The sequence below is a fragment of the Ailuropoda melanoleuca genome, chromosome 8 (assembly GCF_002007445.2).
Source record: "Ailuropoda melanoleuca isolate Jingjing chromosome 8, ASM200744v2, whole genome shotgun sequence".
In the NCBI taxonomy this organism is placed as follows: Eukaryota; Metazoa; Chordata; class Mammalia; order Carnivora; family Ursidae; genus Ailuropoda; species Ailuropoda melanoleuca.
Window position 1 is genome coordinate 3,463,297 of NC_048225.1, and position 22,487 is coordinate 3,485,783.

General features: G+C 38.5%; 1 protein-coding gene across 10 annotated transcripts in view; it reads left to right on the top strand.

Annotated features, from left to right (window-relative positions):
• GRIA4 (glutamate ionotropic receptor AMPA type subunit 4) overlaps nt 1-22,487 on the top strand; it is a 368,862-nt gene that overhangs the window by 270,295 nt on the left and 76,080 nt on the right. For all 10 annotated transcript variants that reach the window (XR_004626994.1, XM_034665671.1, XM_034665670.1 and 7 more), the window contains exon 6: nt 11,432-11,485. Coding sequence is in view for 9 of the 10 variants with exons in the window: in XM_034665671.1 (XP_034521562.1) it covers nt 11,432-11,485 (54 nt within the window). In the remaining variant the exon portion in view is untranslated. The remainder of the gene's footprint in view (nt 1-11,431; nt 11,486-22,487) is intronic.

Genomic DNA, 22,487 nt, shown 5'->3' on the forward strand with positions numbered 1-22,487 from the left:
AAAAAGCATTTGACAAAATACAGCATCCTTTCCTGATTAAAACCCTTCAGAGTGTAGGAATAGAGGGTACCAGAGCTTTCTTAACCAGAATATATCTCAGCCACCAAAGATGCTGGGGAATCTAGGTTTTCTGCTGCTTGCTGCATTGGCTGAGAAAGCACAAGAGTTTCATTCCATATATTAATGTAACAACGCGTGCGCTGCAATGGGGACAAACCGTGCACTCGAAGAAATTACTACAGCAAAGAAACCGTACCAGCACTTTCCCGCAGTGGAGCACTTGGCAGAGCTCACCGCTTTGCTTCATTATAAAGCTGCTTTTGCATATCGAGCTCTGCTCAGTCAGGAGCTGCAACAAAGTGAGGGGAGACTTAAAAGACGTGGGGTTATGTTTAAAAAGGGGAATTTTACTTCTTTAATCTTACTTTTTAGCTGAATTGATTTGAATGTGCAAATCCCATTACAGTGCACTGAGTTTGTTGTTTTCATAGAAAACAGAAACATCTTTACAGATCTCAGTCAGACTAGTGCAAATGGAATTTGGTGGGAGTTAGAAGGGGGTCTCTAATTGTCTCTTAGCAACCGTTACCATGGTTGCAGGAATTCCTCATTTTCTCAAAAGTAACAAATTTTAAAATAAAGGGAAAAGTAAAGAAAGCAAAGGATGTAAGTTTTTTGAAGAGGAAGGAAAATAACGCTTGTCAGAATGCTAGTACTTTTGTCTTGGAAGAACTGTGAATTCTAGGCATCGATTGTGTTCAACTAAATTCGTTTTAGTTGATGCTCCAAGAGCATTTTTTGGAATAGTTTCCATTATTGTTGTTGACACAAACATTCAAAAACTCAGTTTCTTTTAAAAAAAGATAAAGGACAATCTGCTTATAATTTGAGAGAAATAAGGTAGTTTTTCTAGCCTTACATAGAAAGCAGCTGCATAGACTTATCTACTGTGGTTTAGAGAAAGGCAAGTAATATTCCTCATTAAGTAGAAAATAGAGGATAACTTCATAATTTATTTCATTAGAATTTTGCATCTACTCTTCAAATGTTTAAAAAGCAGTGAGATTAACAAAGAGGAAGCAACACAGCCAACAGTACCTTTGAGGACACTTTTCTGAGTAAACCTAAATATAACTGCCCTTTATAGAATCTGGAGTGTTAAGAGTAAACAGTAATAGAGTGTACTACCTGCCAACGAATGAAGAGAAGCATCCTTTAATCACCGTGATTTAGTTAGAAAGGTAATAGCACAAGTCCGTTCTGAATCCTCGTCATGGCTGTACACAGCCTCCCTTCCAATCACCTAGATTTCCTCTGCGCTCCTACATACCTGGTGCCACGTTTAAGATCAGATTATGGAAAGAAATTAAAATGGTGTCATTTTTACAAAAAAAAAAAAAGGGAGTACAGTCCACATGATCACTGGTAAATGGAAGAAAGATTGAGATAGCACATAATGAATTTTTATTTCTTTAAGGTTTTTTTTTCCACCAGAGTTACATATACCCAGTGGTTGTTATATGTTCTTCCAAGTCCAGGTTTACATCGTCTCTATACTTACCCGATGTCTTTTCCTTTACAACTACAAAATATATCCTGGAAAAATATGTTTTTAATTCTATTCTTATTATATTTAATTTTGTGGTTATTTTGACTGATTGTTATAATGTAAATTTGAAGGTCAAATATTGTAATATACCATAATGACATAATAATGTAAATACGCTGCACGTAACACAAGAGAAACTCATGTTCTTGTGTCTGCCCAATCTACCCTACCATTTTCCTTTCTTACACATGGACACGACGTTCACCCATTTGCTCATTTATTCAACAAACATTTATTCAGTACCTAGCAATTTCCAAGCACTGTATATAAAGTTGAATCAATTGCATTCCATCCCTTGAAGAAATTTAAAATGTAAAGGAAAAGAGAGGAATGCAAGCAAATAATGTAGTGCCATGCAGAAAGGTGTAATAAAGACTAAAGCACATTGTTGAAAGATGAGTCAGAATTCCCCAGGAAGAAACGCAGGGACAGGGCATTCAAGGCAGATGCCAGTGGGAGAGCAGAACCCTGGGATGGAGCCACATGTTTGGGGAAAGCAAGTGCGTATGGTTGGAACATCAGGTACAGGGGAAATGAGAAGATGCTCAGGGCAAACTGAAGACAGATTACAAAAGGCCCCATAGGGTCTACTAAGTAGTTTTCTATTCCCCATAGCTTTTCAGTGCCATTGGGTATTTTTAGACATGATGATCAGTTCGTGTTTTAAGAATGATATTTCTCACGACAACTCAGAGAATGGACTGCAAGGGGAGCAGACTGCTGACTAGTAGGAGTGTGCCACGTGAGCACAGGTTCTTCATCTTCATTTTCCGTGTCTCATGTATCACCAGTATTTAACTTCATTTATTTGACATCTACATAACAGCTGTTTATTTAGGGCTTATCATAGGCCAGGCAGTGCCCACGCCCCCGGAGTGCCTGCTCCATGGAGCCTGTATTTTAGTGAGGGGGACACGCAGCCAACAAGTAAATATGTAATGCCAAGTAGTGATCATGAGAGACTCTTAAATGTGTTTCTTAATATCTGCTTTGCCAGGCAGCATGATAGCACTTAATTTAGAGAGTCATAGTCACCATTACTTTTGTTAAGATTTTGAGAAGTTTAACTGATCTGACTGCGGTTTAAAAGAAAAGAGGGAAATTTCCTTTGGTGAGTTTAACAGTATTGTTAGTTATGGATAACAGTCTTTGTAGGAATAAAATAGCTGCACAGTGAGCTTGCTGTGCACATACACCGACACCAAACAGAATCTCGTTTATTAGGAACAGGCATATTATTCCTGCTTTGTTTCTCTTAGTTATGACCTTTCATTTGCTTGTTTTTTAAAAAATAATTTCTGAGCTAGTCACTTGAACAAATGTAAAGAGTATACAAAGAAGAGATTTTACTTGTGTATGAAAATAGGGTCTCTGCTTACTTCTCTGTCCTCACTCTGAATCCACATCATTGGAACATGGTTCTCAAGCGCTAAGCTGGTTGAAATACAATGAAACATAAAGCTCAATGGCCAGGAAAACATTCTCCTGAAATAAAAGTAAAGAGAGTGACTCTGGGGTCATATGTCTTCTATATTTAACTAACCACAATTTTATCTGTTGAATAGAATTACAAGCAGGCAAATTTTAGAACTCATGACCAAAAAGTTACTAGCTAACATTATTAAATAGTGAGGCACTGCCACAAAAATTATGGACAGAACTTAACTTCAGTACACCTCAAATGGTTTAGTTGACTTACTATTGTGGGTTAAGATGGTCGACACTGCAGAGAAATAAGAAAATGCCACTAAAGCAACTAACGTGAGAAATGTATGTGAAAGTTAAGGAAAGCAGTGAGTACAGAGTAAAGCTATAGAAAAGATGTCCTTAAACAACCTTTTAAAACTGTTCTCTAGACCTGCACACTCTGGCTCCTGGGATTTCGGTGTACATTAGCATATTAAAGTCTCGAAAAAATTCCTATAGCAAAGCAACCTCAAACCTTATTTAACCTGGTGTTCCCTGCAAGACTGGCCACAGAATCTCTCCCCCCCCCTCTCTCTCTGCATTTTAGTTGACTAGAAAATATGGGAAAATAAAATGTTTCCAAGAAAATAAAGGAAATTTTGAATTAATAAAAATGAGGGAGGGAGGAATGTTCTGATGGTAATATTTCAAATAAGTATGATAAGGAAAAGAAATATAAAATCAAGGGGATAGTGGTAGGAACATGGTATGTTAGCAGGAGCCCTCAGAAAGTGGCTCATACAGTTCCCTACCCTGGAAAGTCATAGCATCGGAGATTCTCAGGTTGACTGGATCTTAGAGGGCATCCATCCCATAAACAGCACCTTCACAGGGTGCTTATGCAAGCCATGTTCAAACATAGTTGACACATAATTCATGTATCCCCTCATAATTATCTATCCCTTTGAAACGTGTGACAATATGTGACATGTGAAGATAACTTTTATTCCCATCACCACCTAACCCCCCAGCACCCTCAGGTTTTCTTTGTAACCCATGCGTAGATGTTTATCTGTTGATGACGTGTCTAATTAGGGACATGAAATATTCTGATTAATAGAAAGTTAACCATTTATGGAATTACTTTTTCAAAGAGAACACCATAAAATTTACTTAAAACTGTACTGTACATAGTTGAACCTTTAATTGATTGCTTTGAGCTTTTCATATAAGTAGAATTATCTGTTGGGTTGAGTTGGATTTGCATTAAAGGTAGGCTGTGCACCTGAACTTTTAGGTACATCTGTAAAGTACAAATGACACAGAACTGAATCCAAGTGACTTAAGCTTTCGTGCTGTGTGGACATATGAAGAACTTGCAAACTTGGGTGTGTTAAATGCTACCTGACCGGTCTCCATCTGTGTGGCTGTGTCCCCGTCTGCTGCAGAGTGGGGCTAGGAAAACCTTGCATGATGATGTTATTCAAATAAGCAATATGTTCAGACAGGAGATTATTTGAAGAAAAGGAACTTCTGTTTCATTATGAGAAAGCTGGTTTTCTCATCAACACATTTGGCATTCATCAACTAATGTGATAAAGAATGTCACTGTCCTAAATATCTGTTATTCCTTTTCCTCTTATTGAAGATGTATAAAAATTGGCCAAAAATAACTCATTTTTTTTATTGCTATGGCCTAAGGAAGGCAACAGGGTATAGTTAAAAAAAAAAAAAGTAAAAAGAATTATAGTCAAAACATCCGGGATGGAGTCCCAGCTTCATTACTTAATAACCGTACTTATTTAATGTGTTTGTTTATAAAAAGCAAAGGATTACCCCCCTCTACCTACATCTCATTAGAATTATTTTTTTATATTGCTTCTTACAGAATATCTAATTACAGAAGAGCATGGTGCTCACGGGCTCTTTCAAGCTTTGTGTGCGTTTCACATTCATAATCACAAATTCCATAGAACCTTCTGTGCCTCTTTGTAAATATTTTCAATCGCTAAATTAAAATGCTATTAAATCAGAATGGATCTCTGCTAAGAGGTGGTCATCGTTAGCATGATGAGAATCGTAATATTAGTCAAGCTCTGTGGATGTAGAATTTTGGAACCACCCTAATAGAGAGAAGGATACGCTCTCCACCGTGCTTTTCTGTAGCTCTCGGCAGTTACCATGATGAGAATAGGCATCCTGAAGCAGGAGATAAACACCTGAATTTCAACACTTAGTTTTCACTCATTGTTCTACGACCCCATTTAAACCACATCACTTACAGCACCCCTCAGTGTGGAGAGTGTGTACAAAGCAATCTACCATCTTTGTTCTGAAAGGATGAAACTGAAAACAAATTTTTAACATTTGGAATATAGTCAAAGAAAGAGACCAGTACTAAGAATGGTTGTCCTTAAGGTATATAAAGACAGTATGAAGGGGAAAACCATACAGGAATAAAAAGAAGGTATTAAAGATACTGATTCATTCCTGTTTCCCAATATAAGAGATTAAACCTTTTCCACCAAATTTAGATACCCAAATAACAGCGTGGTATTTTATGCAACTTGAGTCTTTCACTATACACAGAGATTAGGGACTCAGAACGTGATGTATGTTTGTTACATTACAGGGATGAAAACCTTGGGACGGCTAGCCAACAAAAGTATTTTGTACCCTTATTAGTTTTCCTGCCTCATTGGTCATTTCTTTTTTTGTTTGGAGACTGTCTTAGTTTGGTTCCTGCAGAAGCAGACCTTAAGACAAGGATTTATGTGTAATCAGTTGGTTTGGGAGGTGAAGAGCACACTGGAAAGGCAGTGGAGAAATGCAGTCAATTAAAGGTGCATTTATCCCAAAAATTACCATGTGGGTGACCAAGGCTTAATCTCATTTGAAATTAATGTAAATTACTAGAGGATTATTGTAAATGTCATTTGAAATTAGTGCAAATAGAACACACATGTCAGAATCCTCTCTCTGGCAAGGGCGTTGGAATATTTCTGTCCCAGCTCCTGTCCGGCACTGTAGGAGGGCTGCTGGGGAGGGCGACATTCACCTCCCGGCACTTCGCACCTGTGCTCCTGCCCCTCCCACCATGAGCAAAGTGGGCTGTGGGGACCGGAGCCGACCCAAAAGTCAGGGAAATTCGAGTGCCGGCAGTTCCAGCAGCGTGCACCAAAACAGTCAGGGGAAAAGCATAGGCGGGCGGCCCATCGTGTCTCTGACAGTCACTGGTGGTACAAAGGACTTGAAGTCTGAGGACTCTACCCCAACATCTTTTACTAGAAGTCGGCAGCCCTGCTGGCAGCTTCCACGGAGAGGTCACATCACTGGTTTGAGATGCAGACATCCCTTTATGGGCAACTCTCTTCCTCTCCCTTTTCCCTAAAAATGAGTTTGTCCTAATAGAAACTTTCATAATTTCTAACATCTCCAACTGTAGGAGAAAAAAAACTACATGTATGTACGTGTGTGTTCATGTACCCTTTCCACTTACAACATCTGATGAGCACTCTCGTTCCGTCTTCTCCCTGAATCTCTTCTCACAGTAAGTAGCCTCATTCCTTTGGTTCTGGGGTTCTTTATTTTCCTCTCCCCGTCTGTGAATCCCACCCCCAGAAGAAAAAGTCCTGCTGTTTTCTTACGAAGCTATAACTCTGCAGTCCGTTTGCAAAAGCCCTTTGCCTTATGTTTTTCTTTTGGTGAAACTGAGGTAAACTAAACTAACTATAAACAAGCTCAAGCTTGTGTTTTTATCTGTAATAAAATATTTTGAACCATCCTGAAAAATCAACATTCAAGGGACATCGGGGGGTTTGGGATTTCTATAGAAACAAAGGACAAGAGAGAGTGACAGGAAGTCTCCAGCATTTACTGGGCATCGTGTCCTCAATACCACCAAATGCTGGACTGCTGTGTGCATACCGCAGAATTCTCTGGAACATGATAGCAGATGGGAGAGGAATTTCCAGCTGACTTATAAAATCAAAGTAAAAGGAAAACCAAAACCATTTGTATTCGGGCGTGCCGTCGCAGGCCTTTATCTTGAAGACAGAGCTCAGTATTATGATCATGGCTTTGTAATAATAGTTGGAGGTAATACACAGCTGCCCTCATCTAGAAAGACCCCTGAATGCTGTATTAACCACTGATACATACAGGATTCACATAAAATTGGATTGTGGGTTAAAAGCCAAACTCTCATCATTTACAAGTCTCAAATTGATCTTAATATACTGTGTTTGTCCATTTGTATGCTAACTTCTTTATTCATCCACTCAATAAATATTTACTTAACGTCTGTTCTGTCTTTCAAATTACCTTATTCTCCCAACCAAATGATACCACTTCTTAAAATCCATGGCATTCCCTTTACTCTGCTCTGCATTTCAGTCATTTCTGTTTGAGGCTTATCCCCTTAAGAGATTAATTAAACTAGCCTGATAGCAGCAGCACTGGCTCACTCACGTTTATAAGCCTTGAATCTCCTTACCTTAAATTTACACATAGGACACATTTATTGAACTAAATTTATTTAAAGGTGAGGTGAAGGTGGAAAAGTGTCTGGAACTCATTCTTCCCTAATTTTAATAAAGGAGTAAAGATCTAGAAATCACAGTCATAAAGATGAGGCCATAGTTTGTTAATAAAACAATGCGGTGACTGCATCTGGCATTTACCTTATTGATATATGTAGGCCTGATTTTAGAACTGAATCATTTGACCAGCACCATAGATATTTCTAAGCAACTGTTTGTTTCCTAAAAAACAAACAAGAAAAAGTAATCAAAGGAATCAGCCCTTTTTCTAAAGCGTTTTATTCTTGTAAAGATGGGCTCCTTTGAAAGTGTATGATCAGTGGAACTTGTATATTCTTCCTAACCCGTCCTTTAGAACTCTGAACGGACACTTGATCATTATTCTTTGTCCATTTGCATCCTCTGTTTCTGTTAAGAAGGTGAAAAGACTAGAGATACAGAGTCTCTATGCCACCATTTTTCTGTCTTTATGAAAGGCCAAAATTAATTATTGCAACCAAGTCCTGATCATAGGCTTTGTTTTCCCTTAACAGCTGGGCCAAATACCCTTGTCCATCACTGTAGGAGGGCTGCTGGGGAGGGGGACATTCACTCCCTGGCACTTCAGACCTGGCCTCCTGCCCTTCCCCACCATGAGCAAAGTGGGCTCTGTGAACCGGAGCAGACCCAAAAGTCAGGGAAATTCGGGCGCTGGCAGTTCCAGCAGCATGCACCGAAACGGTCAGCGGAAGAGCATAGGCGGGTGGCCCGTCGTGTCTCTGACAGTCACTGGTGGTACAGACGTGCTGCTGCTGTTATATGTTGGTATCTGTCACCTCACTCTTTTCCTTCTTTATAGGAAATAACATCAGAAATAGAGAGACACAAGGTTTGGCCCGCTTCCAAAGTCAAGTCACTCAGATATGTTGCTTTTGAGTTTTTTGTTTGGTGGTTGTTTTCACACGAGACAGTCTGCGCTGTGGCTGAGATGATGCTAGCCATGTCAGACCACACCATGACACTGTCAGTGTCACACAACCATAAAAAATTATTTTTTAACCTAAGCAAACTACACTCTGGGGGCAGGACACTTTACTATAGAGTATTGGAGTATGCGTTGGATTTTTCTTTTCTTTTCTTTTCTTTCTTTTCTTTTCTTTTCTTTTCTTTTCTTTTCTTTTCTTTTCTTTTCTTTCTTTTCTTTTCTTTTTTTTCACCATCTAGTGTTGGACTCTTGTTAGAGGGACCAAGATCTGGCCTTAACCCCTGGCTGGCTGTGGTCAGGCTGTGAGCGTTCACAGGCAGTCTGTGCGGCTCATTCTTTTTTCCCCAGCGAGGATCTGGCTCAGCAAAAATGGTGTTCTCTCTAGTCACCCAGCCAGGGAGATAACCCGTCCGATCACTGCTCCCTAGGCCCCGGTTCCCATACTGCTGATGCACACCGAGCTCTCCGAGGCCTTTTCTGCAGGGATTCTTGTCACTTCGGGGGTTTGTAGTTTCTCTAAGTCCTCATCCCTTGAAAACGTATTACATCAGCTTTAATTTATTACAGTTCTTTGCTGGGCGATGTAGAACGGGTAGTCATTTCCTTATGGAGGCACTGAGTGCAGAATTCCTACTGGTTCCACGTCTTTTGAACGTTTACTAGACTTAGCTCTTTAAAATGATTTTAGGAGAAGGGAGAGGTTGTTGAGTGTGCTGCCGAGAAAGCACGCGCTGAGAGCCTTGAGAGACGAGAGGAGGGATGGGTGTGGGGCTTGAGGAGGGTGCAGCCGTCCTGCCAGAGAAGCTCACAGTGAATCCGTGGGAGAGAAGTACTGAATTGTCCTGTGGCAGCGGTCCCTGCTGAGACCGGGTAGTGGAAGCCAGCAACTCTGCAAGAGCGTGGGCAGTGTCCTGAGTATCAGCCATCAGGGGTTCCTTCATCATTCTGTTGCACGAGCTCCACCCGAGATTCCCAGAGAATTCGAGGCCTCTGGCCCCCTCTGCCTGGACTAAATCACTCGGGTTTGAGTTACCCAGTATGATGACTAATTGGATGGTTTCCTTCCTGGACTTTCTTTACAATCCCATCTACACATTGCTTGTCCTCATCTTTATGGTGAGACTGTCGAGGGATGTTCAGTTTTAGATGAACTGTGGACTAGATAAATCAGGCAATATAAAAGATAGAGACATGCTGTGTAAAACATTGCAGATGCATGGTTCAGCTCCCTGGAGAGTAAAGAAAATCTCAGGAGCCAGGAAGGAAAAGCAACTGTGCACATGGAAGTTGCCAGATTGGGCAGCCTGACTCGGGGCTGAATGCTCACCTGTAAACAGGAACTTTGGGCTCAGCCAAGGCAATAAGTTAGACCTCAGATCCAATTTAAAGCAACACTCTTGAAGAGCGACACCGCAGTAACAGGGAGGACCAGAAAACCATCTACTAGCTGTATAACGGGTCATCTGAGTGTTTTCCGCCGGGGCCAGGCTCAGTGTGGCAGAGCAGACACCTCCTGTGAGAAGTGGTCATCACAACCCTCTTTAGGCAGATTGTAAATGGAATTTGAATCTGCACCACACACTGTGAGCTGGGAATCAGTGATAGCAACATTGCAGTAACTGTTAGAGGCAAACAAACATCTTTGAAGGGATGTTATCAGGGATGCTGGTAGAGAATTCCCCAGAATTGTTGAAAGGAAATCCTCATACTCAGAAAGCACAACAAATCCTGAACAATGAAAACAATACTAAGAAGTAAAAATCCAAAGTCCACTGTAGTGAGTTTGCAGAGCTGTCAGGATAAAGAGGAGGTCCGAGCCATGACCAAAAAGAAACGATGAGGTGTGCAGAGACTCCATTTCACCAGTGACCCTGGGTGCAAAAGCTCTGTTTTTGAGCACAGTTCGTATATTCTGGATTTTAAAAGGGTTTTCCTTTCCTTTATGCACAAGTCCCCGATTTACAAAGAATTATTTTTAGAGGATATTAAAACACTAAAAACTATTTAATTTTTTCTTTGATGGTGAAAGTACATGAAACTCGTATATTGTGTTGTCCCCCTTGAGGAACCAGTGAAGTTACAAAACTGCTCATCAGTATCTGTCATTAGATTTTCTCTTATTGAAGGATTGTCAATTTTATAGAAAATGAGTTTTAACTTCTAATGCAACTTTACTTCGGTGTTAGGAATTTCTGAATTCCTAATTCCTGAAACATTCCTAAAAACATTCTTAGAAAAAACTAATGAATCTAGCAGAGAGAAAAAGTCTCTTGATGTTGTTTGTCTTTATTCTTTTGGTTATAATAAAATATTGCTCTATCCATATGCAGGTGGGGAGTAACTAAGTATTCTGTAGCATCAAAGGCCTCTGAGCACAGATATTGTGCTTAGAAAAACCGTGCTCGCTGCTCAGGACAAAAATTCAGTGTACTCATAGAAAATCATTCTTAAGAGTGGAAGACACCAAACAGCCTATCATATAGTTCCATAAATTATCAACAAGTTAAGGATGTCTATATTCTTTGGACCAAAATAATTTTAAGTTTCTTATGTTAGTGTAAATTCTTTTTTAGAAATATATATATATCAGCTTGTTTCATAACTATCTCCTCTTTGATGGAATTATAGTGTAGTTTTTTGAACAAGGTTTACTGAATGAAGGATCATTTATACAGCATGATTGATATTAGAGTGTTGGTTTGGGGTTTTTTTTTTGTTTTTTGTTTTTTACTTTAATCACTTAATTTTTAAGGTGGCTTAGGAATTTCTTCTAGTTATAAGGAAAACTGTAACATTTTCTCATCATGTTTCCACATGGAATTAAGCTAAAATAGTTAAAAAATTCTATTTTTAAAAATATCCTTCAGTACAGTTAAATTGGTTTTCTCTTGTTTCCTTCTATTTTCACAGATTGTGAGTGTTGGGAAGCATGTAAAAGGCTACCATTACATCATTGCAAACTTGGTAAGAGCTCTCTATTTTCTGTTTTTCAGAAGAATTGCTCAGGTGTTCCGGATTATTTTAACTGTGCTTTAAAATAATGTTTCAGTAAATGAATACATTAAATTACTTACTAAGCTTTTTATAACTCCTAGGATAATATTTTTATCACAGTGGTCATTATATTTCTAATGCGCAATTCAGTATATGTTGATTCAGACTAGCTTGACATCTGCCAAAGCGACCATGAAAAGTAATTATGATGTTTGCTTTACTGTGATATCACCTGGAAAATTAAATAATGGTCTTTTCTCTGTATAAATGATAAATGTACCACTATATGGATCAAGATTGCCAATACTTGGGATATCACAAGGGTGATCGAACTGATGACCCATGTCCTCTGATTTTTAGAAAAGCAAGATTGAAATGGTTATAAAAGGAAGTCTTTTGATTGCGAGTAATCCATATTTTTAAAAATTATGTCAGCTTTTCATGTATTGTATATAGATGGTTACTGAACAAGATACATACATTAGTATAAAATCCTGAAAGGCCTAAGGCAACTCCTTCCAGAATCCTTGCCAAGGCTTACCAAGTATTTCTTGTTAACTGTGCAGTGTAGAGGGAAAGCGAGCTATGCAGAGTGCCATTATCCTTGCTTCATTAGAGAGCCGTCTGCCCCAAGGGCTTGATCTCAGATGTGGTTTATTTTAGAGAAGTTAAGAATGTTTTCCCCTTTTTCTCCTTCCTACCACATATTTCTTTGATGAGGATCTTTTGCTTAAGACAGGACAAGAACCAAAGGCTGCAAAAGAGATTCAGATTTATCCATTCCCTTCTTGTAGTGAGTGGGCCATCACCCTCTGAGTCAGGAAATTTTAGTGAATGGATCACACTATGGAATCGAGATATTAAAATTCAGTAGTAGACTGTCAACTCTTCTTACATGGCGTTTCTGGAATAAAGTATGATCTCGCTGCTTCACGGATGATCGTGAAAATACTGAGAAATGTTGACTTACTTTTTCCATTCATTTTAGTAGGCCCACAGTCTGGATGTTTGAATATATTTTATCAAAGTATAATTCTTAAAGCTAATATATTCTGATATTCGTCACTCTAAGAGAAAAAAAATTCTTACGTTTATGGAATGTGTACATTCACAATGACATTATACAAGGAGAGTCTAGCTAATAAAGGTTTTGACATCCCTCTTTCCAAAGAAATTCAGAGGGGAAAAAAAGTCAATACGTTGTAGACTGTCATGCCAGAAAGGAATTGCTGACATTGACAAATGAGCATAAAATGGGGTCATAATGTCCTAATGGCTATCATAGGCTGTCTTAAACAGCCTTAGTAGATGGGAGCATATTTAAGATATCTATGTAATAACTAAATAACACTATTTGAAGTAGAAAAAAAATATTTGCTTACATTAGGGCATATAATTGTCACATAATCAAGGAGCATCTGGGTCGCGCGGTTGAGTGTCCGACTCTTGATATCAGCTCAGGTTGAGATCTTGGGCTCGTGGGATCAGACCATGCATTGGGCTCTGTGGTCGGCACTGAGTCTCTTGTCCCTTTCTCTCTGCTTCCCCCCTGCTCTCGCTCTCTTTCTCTGTCTCTCTCTTGTGCGTGTGTGCGTTCTCTTTCTCTCTCTCTCTCAAAGAAATAAATAAAATCTTTAAGAGAAAAAATAACCAATCTTTTACCATAAGTATTTCATATCACTGTAATACATGATTAGGTCAGTAACTTTTGCATATCTGCATTATAATATATTGTATTAATTGTGCTTTCTCAACTTACTCACTTATCCCTAAATAACTATGATTTCCAAAACCAGAATGAATTTTCTTTCATTGAGCCAACCAATAGCTATTTCTTTTTTTTTTTTTTAATATTTTTTATTTATTTATTTGACAGAGAGAGAGACAGCCAGCGAGAGAGGGGAACACAAGCAGGGGAAGTGAGAGAGGAAGAAGCAGGCTCCCAGGGGAGCAGGGAGCACAATGCGGGGCTCGATCCCAGGGCCCTGGGATCACGCCCTGATTCGAAGGCAGACGCTTAATGACTGAGCCACCCAGGCGCCCCTCAGCAGCTATTTCTTGAGAACTATTGTGTTGCATAGGATTCCCAAATAGGAAGTAAATCCATTATCTAAAGAAAGATTATATTAATATAGTTAATGCTGAAAGACTGAATGATTTCCTCCTAAGATCAGGAACAGACAAGGATGCCCCCTCATCATTTATGTTGAACATTGTACTGAAGCTTCTAGCAAGACAAAGAAATAAAAGGCATTCAGATTGGGGGGAAAAAGATTTTCTGAATAGAAAATCCTAAGGAATCTAATAAAAAAATCTAATCTGAGAACTAGTAAGTAGATTCAGCAGGGTTTCAGGATATAAGGTCAATATAAAAAAATTTCTGTACACTAGCAACTAACATTCTGAGACTGAAGTGAAGAGAATAACTCCGTTTATAACTTCCAATTACAGTTTACAATGAATGGAAAACTGCTACTGAACCAATTCAGCAGGACTGTTTAGTTGGAGGAACCTAGATGGTGAGATAGGAAGCTCCTGAACTTCCCTCCTCCCCCATATACACGCACAGAGTCGTCCCTCTGAGAGAAAATCAGAAACTAGCTCAGTGACTCCTACACATCAGGCAACTAAGAAAATAACCCACATTGAAATGGGAGGAAAGGCTGAGACACACTCTTTCCATAAAAACTATACCCAGCACAGTGCCATACAATCAAGAGGGCATCCCCAACTCCCAGCTTCTGCATGAGCATCAGAGGAATTGGACCATATATTTAGCAGCCCAGTTTTAAGGCTGTCACTCAAGAGACTGGCCCCCAAAACACCCACCTCTGAAAGCCAATTGGTTATACGTCCACGAGACCCACAGGACTATAGGAACCATTCCTAATGGGCTCATGAGCATTCACTGTTAACTATCCCCACAGGCCTTATTAGCACAGATGGAGCAGGCAAAAATGCCCATCTCTAGTCTATCCCCGAAAGGAAATTGACTACCTACTTTACAATCTGCTGCTGAGAGTCCATATGCAAGAATCTGGCTGCATGCATTAAGGAGCTGGCTACATTTCCCTATGGAGCCCACGGGAGCTGGTGGGCATTTCTGTCACCTTCTCCCTCTGGCTCATTCCCCCTATAAAACCAGGTCATCAGCCTGTCTCTAGAAGAAAATTGTACACATGCCTGGTGCCCTACCATTTACTGTTGCCACTCAAGGGATGACTGAATCCGATAGCCGATGAAGCTTGCACTTACAAATCCCATAGGACTGTAGCGAACAATGAGGCAGTTCTTAACAGGTATGCATGAGAGTACTCACCCAGATATCCCCCCAGGACTCAATGTAGAGGGAACTGGCAAGTCTTTCCCTGAAATGGGTTTGACTATATATTTCAAAAGCTGCTTCCTGAAAGTCACTCTTACAATCAGCCTGCGTCTAGATGCTGACTGTGATCCTTTCCTCTGGGACACTGTCAGGTCCCTCAACTACTAGGAGCCACTAAAAAAAAGAAGACTGTTTGAGTAATCACATAGATTTAAGAGACAGCCAACATTTTAGCCCATGCAGATTTGATGAGGCTCATGTCCTATATGACACCAGAGTCATAGACTGGCAGCAGTGTCAAGACTGACACCAGTGTCAAGACTGGCAGAGGTGTCTTATCTAATGTGTATTATCTAATGTGCAGAAACCAACCAGCAAAATGAAGAAACAGGGAAATACATTCCAAACAAAAGAACAAAATAAATCTCCAGAAACAAATCTTAATGAAATGGAAATAAGATATTTACACAATATAGTTCAAAATAACAGTCATAAAGATGCTTGTCGAGGTCAGGAGAGCAAGGCATTAACAAAGTAAGCATTTCACCAAATAGTTAGAAAATATTTTTTTTAAAATACCAAACAGAAATCACAGAGCTGAAGAATACAATAACTAACTACAAAATTCAGTGGAGGTGTTTAACAACAGACTAGGTGGAAACAGAATAGGTGGAAAGAAAGATCAGCTAACATGAAGACAAGGCAGTGGAATCTACCCAATCAGAGAAGCAAAAAGGAAAAAAAAAAAAGAATGAAAGGAGTGAAGATAGTTTAAGGGACTTAGAATACACCATCATGGAACAAACAGATATTTCTTCAAAGAAATAATGGCTGAAAACTTCCCTAACCTGGGGAAAGCCATAAAATTCAATTCTAGGAAGACCAAAAAATACCAAATAAGCTGCACCTTAAGAGATACACACCAAGACACATTACAGTTAATCGTAAAGACAGAGAGCATCTTAAAAGCAGCAAGAGGAAAATAACTTGTTATGTACAAGGGAAGTACCACAGGAGTATCAGCAGAAGCTTTACAAGCAAGAAGGAAATGGGATGATGTATTCAAAATGCCGATAGGAAAAAAAACTGCTAACCAAGAATACTCTACCTGGCAAAGTTGTCCTTGAGAACTGAAGGAGAGAAAGAATTTTCCAGACAAGCAGAGACTAAGAGTTGATCATGAGTGCTTTTATGAGAAATGTTAATGTGTCAAGCTGAAATAAGAAGACATAAATTAGTAACACAAAAACGTTTGAAAGTATAAAACCCACTGCTAACTGTAAGTATATAGGAAAATTCAGAATACTCCAATATTGTCAGAGTGGTGGGGTAAATAACTTCTAACTCTAACATAAAGGTTAAAAACCTAAAATTAGAAATAATTATAACTACAATAATTTCTTAACAAAGGACATTACAAAGGAATTACAAATCAGCTAGAAAACAATTCACAAAATGTCAATAGTAAATCTATTCCTACCAACATCTATTTAAATATAAATGGACTATATTCTCCAGTCAAAAGACTCAGAGTGGCTGAATGAATTGAAAAAAGAAGGAAAGAAAGGAAAAAAAGATCTAACTCTGTGCTGCCTACAGAGACTCATTTCAGCTTTAAGGATACAAACAGATTGAAAGTGAAAGGGATAAAGACCATGCAAATGGAAACTGAGGGAAGAAGAAGTAGCTATAGTTATATCAGACAAATTGACTTGAAACCAGAAACTATAACAAAAGACAAAGAATATCATTTTTAATGATAAAGGCATTAATTCATCAACAAAATACAAAATTTGTAAATACTTTTGCACCCAACAGCAGAACACCTAAATATATAATAAAGCAAATAGTAACAAATCTGAAAAGAGAAATAGATAGGAACCCAGAAATAGTAGGGAATTTCAATACCCCGTTTTCCTCTTTTTTTTTTAAATTAAATTCAAGTTAGTTAACATATAGTGTATTATTAGTTACAGGGTAGAGTTTAGTGATTTATCGGTTGCATAGAACACCCAGTGCTCATTACATCAAGTGCCCTCCTTAATGCCCATCACCCCAGTTACCCCATCCCCCCACCCACTTCCCCTCCAGCAACCCTCAGTTTATTCCCTATAGTTAAAAGTCTCTTATGGTTTGCCTCTCTCTGTTTTTATCTTATATTATTTTTCCTTCCCTTCCCCTATGTTCATCTGTTTTGTTTCTTAAATTCCACATATGAGTGAAACCATATAGTATTTGTCTTTCTCTGATTGACTTATTTCACTTAGCATAATAGACTCTAGTTCCATTCACATCATTCCAAATGGCAAGATTTCGTTCTTTTCGATAGCTGGAAAAGAGTCCATTACACACACACACATACACACCCCACATCTTCTTTATCCATTCAAGTGTCATGGACATCTGGGCTCTTTCCGTAGTTTGGCTGTTGTGGACATTGCTGCTGTAAACATTGAAGTGCATGTGATCCTTTGAAGCTCTGTTTTTGTATTCTTTAGATAAATTCCTAGTAGTGCAGTTGCTGGGTCATAGTGTAGTTCTATTTTTAGCTTTTTGAGGACCCTCCATACTGTTTTCCAGAGTGGCTGTACCAGTTGGCCTTTCCACCACAGTGTAAGAGGGTTCCTCTTTCTCTACATCCTCACCAATATCTGTTGTTTCCTGAGTTGTTAATTTTAGCCATTCGGATTGGTGTCAAGTGGTATCTCATTGTGGTTTTGAATTGTATTTCCCTGATGCCGAGTGATGTGGAGCATTTTTTCATGTGTCTGTTGGCCATTTGGATGTCTTCTTTGGAGAAATACCTGTTCATGTCTTCTGCCCATTTCTTGACTGGATTTTTTGTTTCAGTACCCCATTTTCATTAATGGCTAGATCATTGATGCAGAATATTCAACAAGGAGACAGATTTAAACTGCCTGTTGGACCAAACAGGCCTAAAAGACCACTACAGAATATTCCATTTAACAGGAGCAGAATATACATTCTTTTCAAGCACATATAGATCATCCTGCAGGATAGATCATATGTTAGGCCACAAAACAATTCTTCGTCAATTTAAGAAGGCTGAAATTATATCATGCATCCTCTCTAACCACATAGATATGAAGCTAGAAAGCAATTAGCAGAAGAAAATTCAAAAATCTACAAATCTATGGAGATTAAACAAACGCTCCTGAACAACCAGTGGCTTAAATAAGAAATAAGAGAGAAATAGAAAAGTGCCTTGAGACAAGTGAAAATGGAAACATAACATACCAGAACATGTGGAATGGAGCAAAAACTGGTATGAGAAGGAAGTTTATAGTGATAAATGCCTACATTAAGAAAAAGAGAGATCAAATAATCTAATTTTATACCTTAAGGAACTAAAAAAAGAAGAACAAACTAAGCTCAAAGTTAGTAGAAGAAAGGAAAAAACAAAGGTCAGAGTGAACATAAATGAAATAGAGACTAAAAAGACAATGGATCAATGAAACTGAAAGCTTGATTCTATGAGAAGATAAACTCAACAAATCTTTAGCTAGACTAAGAAGAAAGAAAGAACACTTAAATAAAATAGGAAATGTAAGAAGATACATTGCAACTCATATGATACAAATACAAAGGATTGTAAGAAAGTGCTATAAACAATTATACACCAACACATTAGAAGAACACTAGAAGAACCGGATAAATTCCAAAAAGTACACAACCTACTATGCATGAATTATGATGAAAAAGAAAGACCAATTAACAAGCAAGGAGTTTGAATCAGTAGTCAAAACACTCCCACCAAAAACGTCTAGGACCAGGTGCCTTCATGGGAAAATTCTACCAAACATTAAAAGAAGAATTAATACCAATCCTTTTGAAATTATTCCAGTAAATAGAAGAGGAAGGAACACTTCCAAAACCATTTTAAAAACCCAGTGTTACATTGATACCAAAGTCAGACAGGGACACTACCCAAAAAAAGTAAATTAAAGCCTTATATTCCTGATGAATGTAGATGCAGAAATCCTCAACTAAATATTAGCAGATCAAATTAAACAGTATGTTAAAATGATCATACCAAGGTCATACCAATATCAAGAGTGATTTATCTCAGAGATGCAAAGATGGCTCAAAATCCACAACTCAGTCACCATGATACAAAAAGGATAAAAACCAGATGATCATCTCATTAGATGCAGAAAAAGTGTTTGACAAAATTCAACATCATCTCATGATAAAAACAGGGTATAGAAGGAACATACCCCAACATAACAAAAGCCATGTATGACAAGCCCATATCTAGCATCATACCCAATGTTGAAAGCTGTAAAAGGTTTTCCTCTGAAGTTGGGAACAAGACAAGGATGTCCATTCTCACCACTGTTTTCCAATGTAGTACTGGATGCCCCAGCCAGAGCAATTAAGCAAGAAAAGAAATAAAAGTCATTCAAATTGGAAAGGAAGATGTAGATAATACAATATTTATATATAGAAAGCCTTAATGATTCCACCAAAAAACTATTAGAATAAATGACTTTATTAAAGTTGTAGAATACAAAATCAATATATAAAATTCAGCTGTGTTTCTATACAATAACAACAAACTATCAGAAAGAGAAATTAAGAAAACAGTCTTGTTTACAAAAGCTTCAGAAACAATCTAAGTACTTAGTAATAAATTTAACCAAGGAGGTGAAAGATCTGCACATTGAAAACTCTAAGACACAGATGAAAGAAGACACAGATGAATGGAAAAATATTGTGTGTTCATAGAATTGAAGTATTGTTAAAATTTCCATACTACCCAAAGCAGTCTACAGATTGAATACAATCCCTATCAAGATTAAAATAGCATATTTCACAGAAATAGAAAAAACAGTCCTGAAGTTTGTATGGACCCTGAATGGCTAAAGCAATCTTAAGAAAGAAGAACAAAGCTGGAGGCGTCGCACTTCCTGATTCAAACTATATTAACAAGCTGTAATAATCAAGACAGTATGGTTTTGGAATAAAAACAGACCCACAGATCAGTGGAACAGAATATAGATCCCAGGGATACACTCTGGCATATATGGCCAATTAACTTTCATCAAAGGAGCCAAGAGTACACTATGGGAAAAGGAGAGTCTCTTCAATAAATGCTGTTGGGAAAACTAAATATTCACATGCAAACGGGGCCCTTATCTTAACACCATACACAAAAATTCATTCAAACATGGGTTAAATTCTTCAACATGAGACCCGAAACTGTAAAACTCCTAGAGGAAAGCCTAGGAAATGTAAGAAGATACATTACAGACAATCCCCTTGACACTGATCTTAGCAATGTTTTTTTGGATTTGACTCCAAAAGCACTGCAACAAAAAGCAGAAATAAACAAGTGAGACCACGACAAACTAAAAAGCTTCTGCCTAGCAGAGGAAGCCATCAACAAGATGAAAAGGCAGCTTAAAGAATGGGAGAAAATACTTGCAAACCATATATCTGATGAGGGGTTAATATACAAGGAATTTTTACAACTCAATAGCAAGCAAAAAAAAAAAAAAACCCCAAACAACAACAAACAAATAACCTCAATTAAAGAATGGGCAAAGGGGGGCACCTGGGTGGCTCAGTTGGTGAAGCGTCTGCCTTCAGCTCAGGTCTTGATCCTGGGATCCTGGGATCCAGCCCCACGTTGGGCTCCCTGTTCAGTGGGGAGTCTGCTTCTTCCTCTGACTCTCCCTCTGGCTTGTGCGCTTTCTCTCTCACTCACTCACTCTCTCAAATAAATAAATAAAATCTTTTAAATAAATAAATAATAAAAATGGGCAAAGGACTATTTTAACAAAAAAGACATACAGATGGCCAACAGTACATGAAAAGGTGCTCAACGTCACTAATCATTAGGGACATGCTCATCAAAGCCACAATGAGATATTAGCTCACGTCTCTTAGCATAGCTGTTATGTGAAAGAGAGAAGCAAATGCTGGTAAAGGCTTAGAAGAATGGGAATCCCTGTGCACTGTTGGTGGAAATGGGAACTGAGGCAGCCCCTGTGGAAAACAATATAGGAATCCTTCACAAAATTAAAAATAGCAATCCAACTTCTAGGTATATATCCAAAGGAAAAAAAATCATTATATCAAAAAGATATATATACCAAATATCTATACCAAAGATACCTATATCAAAAAGATCATCTCTACAATGAACATAGGTTCATTGTAGCATTATTCACGGTAGCCAAAGTATAGAAACAGCCGAAGTGTCCATCAACAGATGAATGGATAATTCATTGATATACTTTTATACACACACACACACCCGCACATAAGCTAAAAAAAGAAGGAACTCCACCATTTCTGGTAACATGGATGAACCAGGATGGCATAATGCTACGTGAAAGAACAAAGAGTAAGACAAACACTGCATGATATCACCTATGTTGGAAATTCTTTTAAGAAATCTAACTCATAGATTAACTCCTGGAGAATATAGTGTTGCTAGCCAGGAGCTGGAGGGTGGGGAAAGTAGGAAGAAGTTGGTAAAAGGGTACAAGCTTTCAGTTATGAGATGAATATGGTCTTGGAATCTAATAAGTAACATGGTGGCCATAGTTTATAATACCGTATTAAATAATTTTGCAAGAGAGTAGAATTTAAGGGTTCTCACCAAAAGAGAAAAAATAAAGGTAAACATGTGAGGTGATGGATGTGTTAGTTAACTCGAGGGTGGGAACGCTTTCACGAGGTATATGTACATCAAATGATCTCATTGTACACTAGATATATTACAAGTGCACTTGTCAGTGATACCTCAATAAAGCTGAAGAAAAGACTGATTTAACATAGTAGCAAGAACTGGTTTCGAAAATGGCAATTCTTATTGGTTACTGGTGGCTACAAGTAGTCCACACACTATAATATATTCTATAGTCATAATGTTGAAAAAGAAAGCAGAAGGTATGAAGGCCAACTCGTATTCACCAAAAAGAGAAGATTGAAGCAAGGCAGACATCAGACATCACTATGTGCTGCCTAAGATAGGTCATGAATTGACAGGCACACATCTTTGCAGAAGTCAAGGAGCTCCCTTATTTAAGCAGGGTTATCTCCACAGAGAAGCCAAATTTCATCATGGATATTTTTTTGGATTCTTTCCAAATGATAATCCTCTAAACTGAGAAAGCAAACAAGTAATATCCCAGAAATATTGGCTTCTTAATGGCCATTAAATCCTTTGCCTGAAATATCAAAGGCAGATTCCACATATTTAAATAAAATAATATTCCATTTCATTATGAGTAAGGATGCAAATGGGCTGTAAAGCTCATCAGCTCTACTCAAACTGTCTTTTCATTATCGTCAAGTTCAGTTTATCATCTTCAATTAACTATGATTCAATCTCATACATCCTTCTGTCGTGATGAAACGGGGAGAGATTGATGTTCTCCATGTCCCACTGGTTCCCTTTGCCGCTCCTACAGTGTGCTGGGACCCCAGCTCCAGCCAGGGGCCGAAAGAAACGAGGCTCCGTTTCCTTTATGACTCAAACGGTAGCCTGTCCGTGGTCCAGGGAGACCCACCAGGAGCTGATGCCATCTAAATAGCATGAGCAGTGCCTGATGCGTAAGCGCAGGGACAGGACCCTCCCGATTCTTGAAGTTTTCCTGTGATATCACTGCCACA